The 17899-nt window shown below is 43.9% G+C and overlaps 1 protein-coding gene across 2 annotated transcripts in view; it reads right to left on the reverse strand.

The window, feature by feature from the left end:
- Nucleotides 1–17899, reverse strand: part of LOC138638115 (probable cation-transporting ATPase 13A5) — a 371860-nt gene that overhangs the window by 105769 nt on the left and 248192 nt on the right. For both annotated transcript variants that reach the window (XM_069727135.1, XM_069727137.1), the window contains exon 18: nt 12757–12881. In XM_069727135.1, the coding sequence (XP_069583236.1) occupies nt 12757–12881 (125 nt within the window). The remainder of the gene's footprint in view (nt 1–12756; nt 12882–17899) is intronic.

A 17899-nucleotide genomic window follows, 5' to 3' on the forward strand; every position in this document is an offset into this window, starting at 1 on the left:
GTATGGGTGTGCACCATCCAATGTGCGCTGCCAATTTCAGAATGCAGTGTTTTATTTTTCTCATGTCAACTCAGCATGAGAAAATAAATGCCAACACTGTCCTGTGGTATAACATTGGAGCAAGTGCTATGTGATAAATCATCTGATAGCACATGTCCGAGTTATACGTTGGTTATTTGCCAGTGTGTGTGAACTCTAACTCTGGTTTCCATCTGACCTCTGTTCAGTGGTGCCCTTCTTTTCAGAGGTGCACAACACTGTGCCCAACCACATTTTTATGCATGCTTAAGAAGAGGGACACTGTAGAATCATAGACAAGGCATACACCAAAGTGCCTCCATGTGCCTCATTATAAGAAATTTTTCACGGGGGTTCCATCTGAATCACTTATTTCGGAGATGTATACAGAAACCCCAATGTTAAGCGCTCAGCATAGGTGCGCAGGATAGATGTGAGCCGAGCCTTTGGGAGACAGAATGAACAAATTAACAGCAGGTGAATAACTGGTTTTCTTTATTTTTCACATCGTACCTTGTGCAGTATAAGTGATTAGGTGACTTTATTCTTCAGGTCTGTGCAATTACAGCGATACCAGATTTCTATCTTTTTTATGCTTGGCTACTGTCACACATTTAACCCCTTCATGACCCAGCCTATTTTGACATTAAAGACCTTGCCGTTTTTTGCAATTCTGACCAGTGTCCCTTTATGAGGTAATAACTCAGGAACGCTTCAACGGATCCTAGCGGTTCTGAGATTGTTTTTTCGTGACATATTGGGCTTCATGTTAGTGGTAAATTTAGGTCAATAAATTCTGCGTTTATTTGTGATAAAAACGGAAATTTGGCGAAAATTTTGAAAATTTCGCAATTTTCACATTTTGAATTTTTATTCTGTTAAACCAGAGAGATATGTGACACAAAATAGTTAATAAATAACATTTCCCACATGTTTACTTTACATCAGCACAATTTTGGAAACAAAATTTTTTTTTGTTAGGAAGTTATAAGGGTTAAAATTTGACCAGCGATTTGTCATTTTTACAACGAAATATACAAAACCATTTTTTTTAGGGACCACCTCACATTTGAAGTCAGTTTGAGGGGTCTATATGGCTTAAAATACCCAAAAGTGACACCATTCTAAAAACTGCACCCCTCAAGGTACTCAAAACCACATTCAAGAAGTTATTAACCCTTCAGGTGCTTCACAGCAGCAGAAGCAACATGGAAGGAAAAAATGAACATTTAACTTTTTAGTCACAAAAATTATCTTTTAGCAACAATTTTTTTATTTTCCCAATGGTAAAAGGAGAAACTGAACCACGATAGTTGTTGTCCAATTTGTCCTGAGTACGCTGATACCTCATATGTGGGGGTAAACCACTGTTTGGGCGCACGGCAGGGCTTGGAAGGGAAGGAGCGCCATTTGACTTTTTGAATAAAAAATTGGCTCCACTCTTTAGCGGACACCATGTCACGTTTGGAGAGCCCCCGTGTGCCTAAAAATTGGAGCTCCCCCACAAGTGACCCCATTTTGGAAACTAGACGCCCCAAGGAACTTATCTAGATGCATAGTGAGCACTTTGAACCCCCAGGTGCTCCACAAATTGATCCGTAAAAATGAAAAAGGCTTTTTTTTCACAAAAAAATTCTTTTAGCCTCAATTTTTTCATTTTCACATGGGCAACAGGATAAAATGGATCCTAAAATGTGTTGCGCAATTTCTCCTGAGTACACCAATACCTCACATGTGGGGGTAAACCACTGTTTGGGCACATGGTAAGGCTCGGAAGGGAAGGAGCGCCATTTGACTTTTTGAATGAAAAATTATTTCCATCGTTAGCGGACACCATGTCGCGTTTGGATAGCTCCTGTGTGCCTAAACATTGGCGCTCCCCCACAAGTGACCCCATTTTGGAAACTAGACCCCCCAAGGAACTTATTTAGATGCCTAGTGAGCACTTTAAACCCTCAGGTGCTTCACAAATTGATCTGTAAAAATGAAAAAAGTACTTTTTTTTCACAAAAAAATTCTTTTCGCCTCAATTTTTTCATTTTCACATGGGCAGTAGGATAAAATGGATCATAAAATTTGTTGGGCAATTTCTCCCGAGTACGCTGATACCTCATATGTGGGGGTCAACCACTGTTTGGGCACTCGGCAGGGCTCGGAAGGGAAGGCGCGCCATTTGACTTTTTGAATGGAAAATTAGCTCCAATTGTTAGCGGACACCATGTCGCGTTTGGAGAGCCCCTGTGTGCCTACACATTGGAGCTCCCCCACAAGTGACCCCATTTTGGAAACTAGACCCCCCAAGGAACTTATTTAGATGCATATTGAGCACTTTAAACCCCCAGGTGCTTCACAGAAGTTTATAACGCAGAGCCATGAAAATAAAAAATAATTTTTCTTTCCTCAAAAATGATTTTTTAGCCTGGAATTTCCTATTTTGCCAAGGATAGTAGGAGAAATTGGACCCCAAATATTGTTGTCCAGTTTGTCCTGAGTACGCTGATACCCCATATGTGGGGGTAAACCACTGTTTGGGCGCACGGCAGGGCTCGGAAGGGATGGCACGCCATTTGGCTTTTTAAATGGAAAATTAGCTCCAATCATTAGCGGACACCATGTCACGTTTGGAGAGCCCCTGTGTGCCTAAACATTGGAGATCCCCCAGAAATGACCCCATTTTGGAAACTAGACCCCCAAAGGAACAAATCTAGATGTGTGGTGAGGACTTTGAACCCCCAAGTGCTTCACAGAAGTTTATAACGCAGAGCCGTGAAAATAATAAATACGTTTTCTTTCCTCAAAAATAATTATTTAGCCCAGAATTTTTTAATTTTCCCAAGGGTAACAGGAGAAATTTTACCTCAAAAGTTGTTGTCCAGTTTCCCCTGAGTACGCTGATACCCCATATGTGGGGGTAAATCACTGTTTGGGCACATGCCGGGGCTCGGAAGTGAAGTAGTGACGTTTTGAAATGCAGACTTTGATGGAATGCTCTGTGGGCGTCACGTTGCGTTTGCAGAGCCCCTGATGTGGCTCAACAGTAGAAACCCCCCACAAGTGACCCCATTTTGGAAACTAGACCCCCAAAGGAACTTATCTAGATGTGTGGTGAGCACTTTGAACCCCCAAGTGCTTCATAGAAGTTTATAATGCAGAGCCATGAAAATAATAAATACTTTTTCTTTCCTCAAAAATAATTATTTAGCCCAGAATTTTTTATTTTCCCAAGGGTTACAGGAGAAATTTGACCCCAAAAGTTGTTGTCCAGTTTCTCCTGAGTACGCTGATACCCCATATGTGGGGGTAAACAACTGTTTGGGCACATGCCGAGGCTCGGAAGTGAAGTAGTGACGTTTTGAAATGCAGACTTTGATGGAATGCTCTGTGGGCGTCACGTTGCGTTTGCAGAGCCCCTGATGTGGCTTAACAGTAGAAACCCCCCACAAGTGACCCCATTTTGGAAACTAGACCCCCAAAGGAACTTATCTAGATGTGTGGTGAGCACTTTGAACCCCCAAGTGCTTCATAGAAGTTTATAATGCAGAGCCGTGAAAATAATAAACACGTTTTCTTTCCTCAAAAATAATTATTTAGCCCAGAATTTTTTAATTTTCCCAAGGGTAACAGGAGAAATTTGACCCCAATATTTGTTGTCCAGTTTCTCCTGAGTACGGTGATACCCCATATGTGGGGGTATACTACTGTTTGGGCACATGCCGGGGCTCGGAATTGAAGTAGTGACGTTTTGAAATGCAGACTTTGATGGAATGCTCTGCGGGCGTCACGTTACGTTTGCAGAGCCACTTATGTGCCTAAACAGTAGAAACCCCCCACAAGTGACACCATTTTGGAAACTAGACCCCAGAAGGAACTTATCTAGATGTGTGGTGAGCACTTTGAACCCCCAAGTGCTTCACAGAAGTTTATAATGCAGAGCCGTGAAAATAATAAATACGTTTTCTTTCCTCAAAAATAATTATTTAGCCCAGAATTTTTTATTTTCCCAAGGGTTACAGGAGAAATTGGACCCCAAAAGTTGTTGTCCAGTTTCTCCTGAGTACGCTGATACCCCATGTGTGGGGGTAAACTACTGTTTGGGCACACGTCGGGGCTCAGAAGGGAAGTAGTGACTTTTGAAATGCAGACTTTGATGGAATGGTCTGCGGGTGTCACATTGCGTTTGCAGAGCCCCTGGTGTGCCTAAACAGTAGAAACCCCCCACAAGTAACCCCATTTTAGAAACTAGACCCCACAAGGAACTTATCTAGATATGTGGAGAGCACTTTGAACCCCCAAGTGCTTCACAGACGTTTACAACGCAGAGCCGTGAAAATAAAAAATCATTTTTCTTTCCTCAAAAATGATGTTTTAGCAAGCATTTTTTTAGATTCACAAGGGTAACAGGAGAAATTGGACTCCAGAAATTGTTTCGCAGTTTGTCCTGAGTATGCTGATACCCCATATGTGGGGGTAAACCACTGTTTGGGCACACGTCGGGGCTCGGAAGTGAGGGAGCACCATTTGACTTTTTGAATACGAGATTGGCTGGAATCAATGGTGGTGCCATGTTGCGTTTGGAGACCCCTGATGTGCCTAAACAGTGGTAACCCCTCAATTCTACCTCCAACACTAACCCCCCCACACCCCTAACCCTAATCCCAACTGTAGCCATAACCCTAATCACAACACAACCCTAGCCCTAATCACAACCCTAACCACAACCCTAATTCCAACCCTAGCCCTAAGGCTATGTGCCCACGTTGCGGATTCGTGTGAGATATTTCCGCACCATTTTTGAAAAATCCGCGGGTAAAAGCCACTGTGTTTTACCTGCGGATTTTCCGCGGATTTCCAGTGTTTTTTGTGCGGATTTCACCTGCGGATTCCTATTGAGGAACAGGTGTAAAACGCTGCGGAATCCGCACAAAGAATTGACATGCTGCGGAAAATACAACGCAGCGTTTCCGCGCGGTATTTTCCGCACCATGGGCACAGCGGATTTGGTTTTTCATATGTTTACATGGTACTGTAAACCTGATGGAACATTGCTGCGAATCCGCAGCGGCCAATCCGCAGCCAAATCCGCACCGTGTGCACATAGCCTAATTCTAAAGGTATGTGCACACGCTGCGGATCCGCAGCAGTTTCCCATGAGTTTACAGTTCAATGTAAACCTACGGGAAACAAAAATCGCTGTACACATGCTGCGGAAAAACTGCACGGAAACGCAGAGGTTTACATTCCGCAGCATGTCACTTCTTTCTGCGGATTCCGCAGCGGTTTTACAACTGCTCCAATAGAAAATCGCAATTGTAAAACCGCAGTGAAATGCGCAGAAAAAAACGCGGTAAATCCGCCATTAATCCGCAGCGGTTTAGCACTGCGGATTTATCAAATCCGCAGCGGAAAAATCCGCAGAGGACCAGAATACGTGTGCACATACCGAAACCCTAACCCTAGCCCTAACCCTAACCCTACCCCTAACCCTAACCCTAACCCTACCCCTAACCCTAACCCTACCCCTAACCCTACCCCTAACCCTAACCCTATTCTAACATTAGTGGAAAATTTTTTTTTATTTTTTTATTGTCCCTACCTATGGGGGTGACAAAGGGGGGGGGTCATTTGTTATTTTTTTTATTTTGATCACTGAGATATAATCTATCTCAGTGATCAAAATGCACTTTGGAACGAATCTGCCGGCCGGCAGATTCGGCGGGCGCACTGCGCATGCGCCCGCCATTTTGGAAGATGGCGGCGCCCAGGGAGAAGACGGACGGGACCCCGGCAGGATCGGTAAGTATGATAGGGTGGGGGGGGACCACGGGGGGGGGGGGATCGGAGCACGGGGTGGGGGAATCGGAGTGCGGCAGGCGTGGAACGGAGCACGGGGGCGTGTAACGAAGCACGGGGGGCTGTAACTGAGCACGGGGGGCTGGAACGGAGCACGGGGGGGGTGGATCGGAGTGCAGGGGGGGTGATTGGAGCACGGGGGGGGGGGGTGATTGGAGCACAGGGGGAGCGGAGCACTGGACGGAGGGGAGCCGGAGCAGTGTACCGGCCAGATCAGGGGGCTGGGGGGGCGATCGGTGGGGTGGGGGCACATTAGTATTTCCAGCCATGGCCGATGATATTGCAGCATCGGCCATGGCTGGATTGTAATATTTCACCCGTTATAATAGGTGAAATATTACAAATCGCTCTGATTGGCAGTTTCACTTTCAACAGCCAATCAGAGCGATCGTAGCCACGAGGGGGTGAAGCCACCCCCCCTGGGCTAAACTACCACTCCCCCTGTCCCTGCAGATCGGGTGAAATGGGAGTTAACCCTTTCACCCGATCTGCAGGGACGCGATCTTTCCATGACGCCACATAGGCGTCATGGGTCGGATTGGCACCGACTTTCATGACGCCTACGTGGCGTCATGGGTCGGGAAGGGGTTAAAGACCCTTTCCTTTTGCAAAAACAGGTTTTTGCATTGCCTTATTTTGAGGGCCGTAATTTTTCTATATTTTTGCTGACAAAGTCATTTGAGGACTTATTTTTTGCGGAATGAGTTAACGTTGTTATTGGTACCATTTTTGGGCTCATTACAATTTTTGATCTCTTTCTATTCTGATATTGAACAAAAATCACCAATTAAGGCTGGCATCACACTCCGCGTAGGGAAATACAGTCTATATTTTACAGGCGTAATACGCAGAAATGATCCCAAAACAGTCATCCGTAGGCAGGGTGTGGCTCCGTATTTTGCGCATGTAAACCTCCGTATGTAATCCGTATGGCATCCGTATGGCGAGATTTTCTTACAGATTTTCAAAATGGACATAGAGTGGATCCAAGGGCTCAAATATTCGTGAAAACATATATACAGTATATATATATATATATATATATATATATATATATATATATATATATATATTGTAGGGATCTCACTCACTCAGGTGCAACGGCTGACACTCAGGAGGCACGTTCATTTAAAAGTTCACAGGGTTTATTGCTTCATAAACCATATGGCAAAATAACAGAAAACAAATAGCCTTTGGCTCAGGGAAGAAAACAAGTGTCCAGTCCTTCAGGCTCAGTCCTGGAGCCTTAACACACTCAGGAGAGTTTCACCTCCACACATATCTGCTGTGTAAAGCATTAGCCTGACTTATATAGAGCTAACCACACCCAGGAACCCATCACATGATTAGACATGTGGTCTGACATCAACACAGGTCCTGAAACACATATATATACATGGTTATGTGCAATAAAGAAATACTCCGGGCTACATCACAGCGACAAGCCACCTATGTGACACATACCTCCCGTCGACTACACACCCTTTAGCCATGCTACATACCTCCCCCTCTGCCTAAAGCCGTGGGGCTTGGCACTTTCCCCCACTAAACAAGGGATTCTTGATAGGGCATCCGCATTACCGTGCAGCTTTCTGGCCCTATGTTCCACATGGAAACTGAAGTCCTGCAGGGCTAAGAACCAACGGGTGACCCTAGCATTTCTACCCTTTGTTTCCCTCATCCATCTAAGTGGGGCATGGTCAGATATTAGTCTGCATTTACGACCCAGCGGATAGTACCGTAACGTGTCCACCGCCCACTTTATGGCCAAACACTCCTTCTCTACGACTGAGTAATTCCTTTCAGACGAGGACAGCTTCCTACTCAGATAGAGAATAGGATGCTCCTCTCCATGTAGCTCTTGGGAAAGGACTGCTCCTACCCCAACATCTGAGGCATCTGTCTGAAGAATAAATTCTTTCTTGAAATCTGGGGCCATCAGAACGGGTTGCATATATAGAGCCGCCTTCAATTCTTGGAAGGCTGTCTCTGTCTCTTCGGACCATTTAACCATCACTGATTTTGTAACCTTTAGCAGATCAGTCAGAGGCGCAGCCACTGTGGCGAAGTTCGGGATGAACCTCCTGTAATATCCCACGATCCCCAGAAAGGCTTTAACTTGCTTTTTGGAGAGTGGTTTTGGCCATCTTTGGATTGTCTCCACTTTCCTGATTTGGGGCTTTATTTCTCCACGACCCACTATATAGCCTAGGTATTTAGCTTCTTCCTTACCCAAGGCACACTTCTTTGAGTTTATTGTAAACCCCGCCTCTCTTAGAGCATCAAACACTGCTTGGACTTTTTCCAGATGACTCTCCCAGCCTGGGCTAAAGATGACGATATCATCCAAGTCCGCAGCCATGTATGGCTTATGGGGTGCAAGGACTCTATCCATAGCCCTCTGGAAGTCTCCAGAGCTCCCTGTAGGCCAAACGGCATCTGGACATACTGGAAGCATCCATCTGGTGTAGAAAATGCCGTCTTCTCCTTGGCTTCCTGTGCCATGGGGATCTGCCAATACCCCTTCGTCAAATCCAAGGTGGTTATATATCTGGCGTGCCCAAGTATTTCGATGAGCTCATCAACGCGGGGCATGGGATAAGCATCGAACTTGGAGACCTCATTCAACTTCCGATAGTCGTTGCAAAACCTCCACTCTCCATCAGGTTTTGGGACCAGGACAATTGGGCTCGACCAACCGCTCTTGGATTCCTCAATGACTCCAAGCTTCAACATATGCTCCACCTCCTTGGAGATTACTTCTCGACGAGCCTCAGGAATACGATAGGGCTTCACGTTCACCCGCAAATGTGGCTCTGTTAGAACCTCGTGCTCCATGACCTTCGTGTATCCTGTCAATTCTGAAAACAGGTCCCTGTTTTTCTTGGAGACCTCATTCAACTTCCGATAGTCGTTGCAAAACCTCCACTCTCCATCAGGTTTTGGGACCAGGACAATTGGGCTCGACCAACCGCTCTTGGATTCCTCAATTACTCCAAGCTTCAACATATGCTCCACTTTCTTGGAGATTACTTCTCGACGAGCCTCAGGAATACGATAGGGCTTCATGTTCACCCGCAAATGTGGCTCTGTTAGAACCTCGTGCTCCATGACCTTCGTGTATCCTGTCAATTCTGAAAACATGTCCTTGTTTTTCTGGAGTAACTCCTGGCACTGCTGTTTCTGGGTCTTCGATAGCGTCTCCGCTATAGTAACCGCTCCAACCTCACCTTCTGGGTTGCTTAGCAAAGATGGAGTTACTGCCGGCTCTCTATCTTGCCATGGCTTGATGAGGTTGACATGGTAAATTTGGAATGGTTTCCGTCTTCCTGGTTGGTGAATTGTATAATTTACCTCACCAAGTTTCTCGACGACCTCATATGGCCCTTGCCATTTGGCCAAGAACTTGCTTTCCACTGTCGGAACTAACACAAGAACTCGGTCTCCCGGATTGAACTGCCTCACTCTTGCAGACCGGTTGTAGACCCTGGCCTGAGCATCTTGTGCCTGGAGGAGGTGTTCTTTCACATTAGGCATCACCTTTGCAATCATCTGCTGCATCAGGGCCACATGGTCAATGACGCTTCTGTGGGGCGTGACTTCGGCTTCCCAGGTTTCCTTGGCTATATCCAGGAGTTCTCGCGGATGTCAGCCATATAGAAGCTCAAACGGTGAGAACCCTGTGGAGGCTTGTGGAACTTCACGAATGGGAAACATCAGATAGGGTAAGAGACAATCCCAGTCTCTACCGTCTTTCTCTATAGCTTTTCTCAGCATGCTCTTCAGTGTCTTGTTAAATCTCTCAACAAGGCCATCTGACTAGGGATGGTACACAGAGGTCCTCAACTGGGAGATTTTCAGGGCTTTGCGTAACTCCCTCATCACCTTGCTCATGAAAGGTGTCCCCTGGTCAGTCAGGATCTCCTTCGGCAGACCTGTCCGGGAAAACACATGGAACAACTCGCGGGCTATACTCTTCAAGGAAGAATTTCTCAAGGGAATTGCCTCAGGATAGCGTGTGGCATAGTCCAGGATGACTACTATATACTGATGGCCCCGGGCTGATTTAACTAAGGGACCGACCAAGTGCATGGCAATTCTCTCGAACGGCACCTCAATAATGGGCAATGGCACAAAGGGGTTCCGGAAATGAGGAGTGGGAGCAGTTAGCTGACATGTAGGGCAGGATCTGCAATAGTTCACTATTTCCTGGTGACACCCAGGCCAATAGAACCTCTGCACAAATAGTACCGGTGTTTTTTCCACCCCTAGGTGTCCACCCAAGATGTGTGAATGGGCCATGTCCAACACCTTCCATCTATATGGACCTGGCACTACCAACTGCTCTACCAACTCCTCCCTTATTTTTGTGACCCGGTACAACAACTCCCCACTCATCAGAAAATGGGGAAATCTTGTGTCTGCCCCTGGCTCCTGTACCACCTTTTTAATAACTGAGACATTATTAAAGGCTTCCCTCAGAGTGGGGTCCCTATGTTGGGCAGTCCCAAAATTTTCACCGGTTACCTCTAACTCCAGAATGTCAGATGCAGGGGACACTTCCTCCTCATCCCCACCCTGAACACAAAAAGGAGTCCTGTCTGTCTCTGGGTGTGGCGACACCCTTCCAGGGTTCATTGGTTCCCTTCTCTTGCTAGGGAGCTCAGAACCTTTTCCCCACAAATCCCAAAACAAACAGAAATCCCGGCCAATAATTATAGGGTGCAACAAGTCTTGAACGACGCCGACTATATGGGACTCAGTGCCACATGCCATTTCAATGTCCACCCTGGCCATAGGGTAGTCCTTTGCATCACCATGCATGCACCGCACTCCGACCTTCTTTCCCGGGAGCAAGTGGAGAGGAAAAGTGGCCCTCACCAGGGTCACTAAGCTCCCCGAGTCTAACAGTGCCATTACTGCTCGACCATTCACCTTTACGGAACACGCTTGAGGTCCCTCGTTGGGCAGAGAGTTCACACTGCAGGCTGGACACGAATAGTATGAACTACGGCGTTTCGCCGACAGCGCCGTTTCGCCATTGTGGCTTCCTCAAATGCCCCTATTTGAGGAAGCCACAATGGCGAAACGGCGCTGACGGGGTGACTGATGAGCACGCAGGACAGGATACATATTCATGTAAGTTATATGGGACTATAGCCGCTTGTGATATAGCCGATACCAGCGGGTCTGTCTGCATTTGATATATTCTGTATGACAGGGCACCGGCATTTCTCTGCACTTAGACACTTTTTCAGCAACTTTTTGTATGTGGATTTACCACTTTGGGAAGTTAAAAATTTGATAGTCTAGGTTTTCATAATTTATACGTATTTCACTTTAGCAATTTGCATATAGACTATTCCCTTAATCAACTTAAGCACATTGTATCATTATGAGAAATTGTTTGTCTAGCAGTATACCCTGCATGTATAGACTAATACATGAGTCAATATGCAGGTTTTGATAATTACTGTGAATTATTTAAATGTGGTGCTGTTTTTGTGGCGTTAATTGTTCATTAGTATATATTTTTTTCTGCTATTCCTGCCATCAGCCTTTTATGAATTTCCTTGTCTTGTTTTTTATTAGTGTTTAATAAAGTATATACGGTTTTTTATATTTGCCTATGCCTCTTTTTCATCTGCAATTGGTGTGGTGTTTACAAGCCATCATAGATGCAGGACTGCTGATCGCTGCTCCCTCTCCCAGTCTTGTAAATGTTGCGATTGATATTAAACAGCTGGGGTCACAGCTACCTGCTGTTGCGAAAGCCGCGCTCCCACCAGCGATCATATGTGCACTGCTCCTGTGCCGCGCACCATCACCATAATGTACCTGTACGCCATTGGTCAAAAACCCTTAACTGACCTTGACGTATAGGTACGTCAATTGTTGTTGAGGGTTTGAACGGACATTCCATTCAAAGTGAACATTACAATATTTATTTTTAAATTATTCATTTATATCTGGAAAAAACATTTTATGTGTTTTTCATGTGTCTGTAGAGCATTATAATGGACCAAATGATTATATTCTTTTTTGCAGCTGACTGTTTTTCTTTTTACAAATGTAATAAACCATTTTTTTCCGCAAAATACTTTTCAAAATATGTTGAAAAGTATTTTTTCCAATCCTATATATTTTTAAAAATCATTTTAAAGGACTAACAGTGTCTTAAATATGTCTAAAATAGAAGGCATTGCTTTTGGAATCCTCATGAAGCTAAAATCATTTGGACTATGTAACACCTGTAACATTTTCTGTAACATCCATAACAGTCCAATTATGTTTATGTGAAAAAATATTAATTATTAAAAAATGATAAACATCTAATATTACAGCATGGGATCTTAACCGCAACTTGTTTAAAAAAAACATAATTATTGTCCAGTTCACAGAGCTTTCCTTAGGCTGCCGTCACACTATCAGTATGTGGTCAGTATTTTACATCAGTATTTGTAAGCCAAAACCAGGAGTGGAACAATTAGAGGAAAAGTGTAATAGAAACATATGCACCACTTCTGCATTTATCACCCACTCCTGGTTTTGGCTACAAATACTGATGTAAAATACTGACCAAATATTGACCAAATACTACTAGTGTGACGGCAGCCTCACTCTGTACAGGACTCCAGGTTTATTTTGGGTAACACCAATAAAACACCCAGTTTAAACATTTTTTTCACTACTATTTAAATAGAAACTGCAATTTTACCACATATGTTTAAAATATATATTAAGACATATCTATTTCTACCATAAAAACAAATGTAACATATTTCCTTATTCTAAAATGTTAATCTGTGTGAATGTAACAGCTGTAACTATTAAATGACCCAAAAGCTTATTCATGAATATAGTAATAATTAAATGAAAAAAAGATACCTGTGACCATGACAGTCCTAATATTGGCTTCACTGAGTTCCTGCAGTACGGAACTGGTCTCTTGCTTAAGTCGATTTTCAAAAATCAGTAGGCCAAGAAATGTAAGGTCACGCTCCACTACTTCCCTTTTAAGATAAAAAAAATTCATTAAAGCAGCAGTAAAGTTGTGTCCTTCATCTAGAAGTCATTATCTTTGAGTTGTAATTGTCTAGCATTTAGCTTCCTCTGTCACTTCTTCTTCCCTTCTTGGATAGTACTCAACTGGCAATCACTTTCTTGTAATTAAAGAAAATCTGACAGCTGATACATGCCAATCCATTAGCTCTAAGACACTGGCTGTATGATTACAGCCAGGTATGTTTGCCTCTGATATGCTGCAACGTTTCAGAGAAAAATATACTTTAAAAGTCACAAGGGACAAAGGTCGGCAGGAGACTAATAAATTAAAGGTGGACCCTTGGCAGCTTTTCCCCACCGACTACCATGGACTAACAGGTCTCTTTGTATATACTACACAAAAACCCAGACTCATAATGTAAGGTGGCCAGGAACAATGTCCAGGCCCCTTAAAACACCTACTCCAAATGAACAGATACAAACCCAGGAGAACCACAGGAGTATATAGGAAAATATAAATTTTATTGTGTACATATTATTGTGTTTATATTTTCCTATATACTCCTGTGGTTCTCCTGTGTTTGTCTCTTTGTATATACAGGAATGTGGTATATTATGCCACTTGTTGTTTCCCACTTATTTATGTGGGCCTGACGTCGAGAGAACTAAGAGTGAGAGTGAGAGAGCATGTGCGGGGCATTGGCGCGGCCAAGACAGTGGCGGATATATCGGAGCTAACTACGATCCCCAAGCATTTCAGGGAGGTTCACAATTGTGATCCTAGAAGCTTTATGGTCCGGGGGATCGAACTGATTCACATGGGTATACGAGGCGGAAATGTGAAACAGCTTCTTGCTCAGCGAGAGCTCAAGTGGATTGTGACCTTGGACACTGTTAAACCCCATGGCCTCAATGAGGCCTTGAACTTTGCCCCATTCCTATAAGATGTTTTAGATAGTAATATTTTTACATGGCCCCCCTTTTTTGTGGAGTTCCCCTCTATGTATGTTGTTTTGTTTCTTTTTATAATTTATTTTCTTTGTATTTTTTAATTTAGTGTGCATCATAATTGGACCTATTATCCTTCCTTTTCCTGAGGTGGATCCAAGAATGGGGCAAAAGAACGTTGGGATACTGCCACACCATTGAATTGCCATGGACCACTATTATTGTATATATTACGTTATAACGGCTGTTATTCTTTTTGTGTGCCACGACGTTAGCTATTGCCCCCCTTTTACAACTGTCGTTCTTAAACCATGTTTCTATTGGGTTTCATCTTCCCTTGCTATTATGCTGTGTTTAGAAGCTGCGTGCTGTTGTCAAAACTAGCTGTGGTGCGCGTGCGCCGGTTTGCTCCGCCCCTCTGCACCTTCTGGGTCCGGCCGGTGTGCGTCTGCGGCAGGTGACTGGGTTGCTATGGTTTCCATGCACCCACTCACCTGTCTGCTGACGTAAGCCGGGCTTGGGGGGTGGCGTGGGGATGGGCCACTGGCGCATGCACCGCTATTCACATCGCTACACAGCATGCGGTCACATGACCATCATGTGACCCAGGAAGTGATAATATATGGTCCTGGCTGTAGAAACAAGGCACTCCCCTTGATAAAGCCAAGTATAGGAGCAGCAAAACGCGCGTCGGGGGTTGCGCCCAATCCAGGGACCCCTACTACATGGTAAGATCCGGGTATGTTCTGTGTCTGGAGGGAGACTTTTATGCCGGCTGGCAATTTACTACTATTCTCTCCTGAGACATTTCTCACATCTCAGCCTCACTATGGTTCATGATAGTCTGATCTGGAGCAACATAGCTATCCTAGTGTCAGGGACACGGACTATTAATACGGGTGGATCTGACATTATTGTCCTGTTGTGAGGTGGTGTGGGCGCCACGGATCTTCTTTTGTCTGCATCAATTTATAATAACCTGGCACAACTGTTATATTTAATGCCATATATATACTATATGAATTGATGTTATCTTTGTCTGGGCTTTCCCGGTGTTTTCTATTGATGTCTTTTAGTGTGTAGTTTTTAATGTTTTTCCCTACAATAAAATTTATATTTTCCTATATACTCCTGTGGTTCTCCTGTGTTTGTCTCTTTGTATATACACATGCAGAGAGAGACCTGTCACTCAAGGGGAATGGGCATAGGGAAGCCACGAGGAACCTCCCTGTCCGGCTAGTCTCTCTGGCGGCCTATGAAGTATGGTTTTCTCGGAAATGCTGCAGTGATTTAGCTCTTAGGTTCTCTTTTACCCCATTCTGACCTTAGATGTGTAGGTAGGTCTAAGGTTGCCTAATCTGGATTACTGCAGGCTCCGGAGATGAGCCTGTAACTTTTATTGCATATGTCAGCTGACATGTGTCCATTACAGTCATGGGTGGAATAGCGATCTTCCGCAGTTGTTTACATATTAATTGCCACTGTCAATCTCTGACAGCTGCATTTCACATGCTTGCACAGGAAGCGCATCACAAAACCCACTCATCGGCACCCGTGTCACATAAGTGCAGGTCGCCGATAGGTTGACATGACAACCTGGTGTCTGCAGGAGACCACTGTTGTTGTCGTCATTGCCGAATAGCTATGAGCACCGCCCAGCGGCCGGTGCTCCTAGCAGGTGATCATTTTAGCTACGTATAGCAGGTCATAATCTTTGCTATGTATAGCACAGTCAAGCAGGTAATTGCAGCTTCTAGTCTCCCAAGGAGACTATTGAAGCAAATTTAAAAGTAAAAAAAAATAGTTGAAAAAAATATTGATAAAATAAAAAAATATAAAAACGTAAATCACCCCATATTTGCCCCATTAAAAATAAAACAATTAACAAAAAATAAAAGATACACATATTTGAAATTGCTCGTTCAGAATCGCTTGAGCTACCAATATATAAAAAGAATTAATCCAATTGGTAAACGGAGTAACGAGAAAAAAAATTGAAACATCAGAATTTTTTTGGTCGCAGCAATATTGCATTAAAACTTCATCTCACTTTGATTTTTTTTTCCATTTTCCTGTACGTTATATGGTAAAATCAATGTATTGTTCAAAAGTTCAATTCGTCCCACAAAAAAAATAAGCCCTCACATGGCCATATTGGAAAATAAAATGTTATAGCTCTGGGAAGAAGGCAAGAAAAAATTGAAACTCAAAAATGGTAGAACCCTAGGTTGTGAAGGGGCAAGCCACAGGTTTATCTGAGTTTAGTTTCACTTTTTTGTGATATTTTGCACAAATCTAATATATCTTGTCTTAACACAGATGCAGCCTTTCAAAATGTTAACTTTATGTATCACAGGGGACTTGTACAGACAATAAAGACATTTTAGAGTAAACACATAATTCAACAAATACCAAGAGGAGTGAGGTTCCTGCTCACAAACTTACAATGTATAAGGAAAAAGAGCAGACACAAAAGGTAAAAATAAAAGTGCTGCATTGTATTGTCCAGCCATCAACATAATAAATGTGGTTCTTAAATAACGCTGAAAGAACCGGTCACCAGCCATTATCTGTACATGTACAGACACAAGGGCTTTTAGATACATGAAGGGTGTGAAAACAAATTCTATGAGGGACCAGATTTGGAAGAAATTTTGGGAAAGGCAAAAATGGAACAGTTATATGTGGGATGAGGAGATAGGCCAGTCTAAAGAAGTGCCTCACCTCAAACTGTTATGCGAAATAATACAGCTTTTGTTAGCGGGCCAAGATGAAGAGTAGCCAGTAGTGTTGAGCCACCTCCCTAGTGTTCGGGTTCGGTTCGGTTCGTCGAACAGGGATGTGTTCGACGAAAAGTTCGTTGAACGTTCAACGAACACCGTCAAACCCCATTGAAACCAATGACAGGCAAACACAAACACATACAAACACATGAAAAACACATCGAAAACACTTTAAAAAGTGTCCAAAAGGTGACAATCTGCTCAGAAGACACAACAAACGCATGGAAAAGTCACAACTACATATAGTCATGCGAAAAGAAAAGAGGTGGAGGAGTAAAAGGAGGAGGAGACAGATATAGGCATGTCATGCCCTTTTAAAATCAAGAAAGGCCGGAGTAAAAATCTAAACTCACTCTACCAACACCCAGACGTCTTGACGAAAAATAAATAAATAAATAAATAAATATCTTTAGGTAGAATGGCGGCGGGTCCATTTAGAACACTTTCCTTAGAAGACGTAGTGGTACCCCCGTTGGGAGTTGTGCCAAAAAATGAACCCAATACATTAAGACTAATCCACCATTTGTCATATCCAAGGGGCAGGTCAGTAAACGACAACATTGACGTGGAACTAAGTACAGTACTATGTAATGTACCTCCTTTGAGGAGGCAATTAGGCGGGTCAAGAAGTTGGTAAGGGGCACCCTAATGGCCAAAACAGACATTGAGGGGGCATTCCGGTTACTACCTGTGCCTCCGAATAGTGTCCTCCCATTGGGCTGCTTCTGTGAAGGAGCATACTAAATAGATCGCTGTTTGCCCATGGGGTGCTCCATATCCTGCTCACTATTTGAGGTGTTTAGTTGCTTCCTCGAATGTGTTGTCATGGACGTTTGTAAGGCAGCACATATTATCCATTACCTCAACGACTTCTTATGCCTGGGCCCAAAAGATTCGCCACAGTGTGAAAACACGCGGTAGTCCACCTGTGAGAAGGAGAGAGCTGGAGGGAGAGTGGACACCCCAGAGCCGAGGGGTTAGATTCAGAAGGAAAGAAGGCGGTTAGCTTGTTTCATGGGTGAAATTGCTGCTAGGCCCAAAAGGATTTCCTGGGCCAAATGCCGTTAAAAAATAGTACTTAGGTAAACAGGCGGTGTAGCTTGCTTCATGGGTGGGGTTCGCTGCTGAGTAGCGCTAAATTCCACTAGGCCCAAAAGGATTTCCTGGGCTAGATGCCATTAAAAAATAGTACTTAGGTAAACAGGCGGTGTAGCTTGCTTCATGGGTGGTGTTCGCTGCTGAGTAGTGCTAAATTCTACTATACCCAAAAGGAGTTCCTGGACTAGATGCCATTA

The sequence above is a fragment of the Ranitomeya imitator genome, chromosome 5 (assembly GCF_032444005.1).
Source record: "Ranitomeya imitator isolate aRanImi1 chromosome 5, aRanImi1.pri, whole genome shotgun sequence".
Taxonomy (NCBI): domain Eukaryota; kingdom Metazoa; phylum Chordata; class Amphibia; order Anura; family Dendrobatidae; genus Ranitomeya; species Ranitomeya imitator.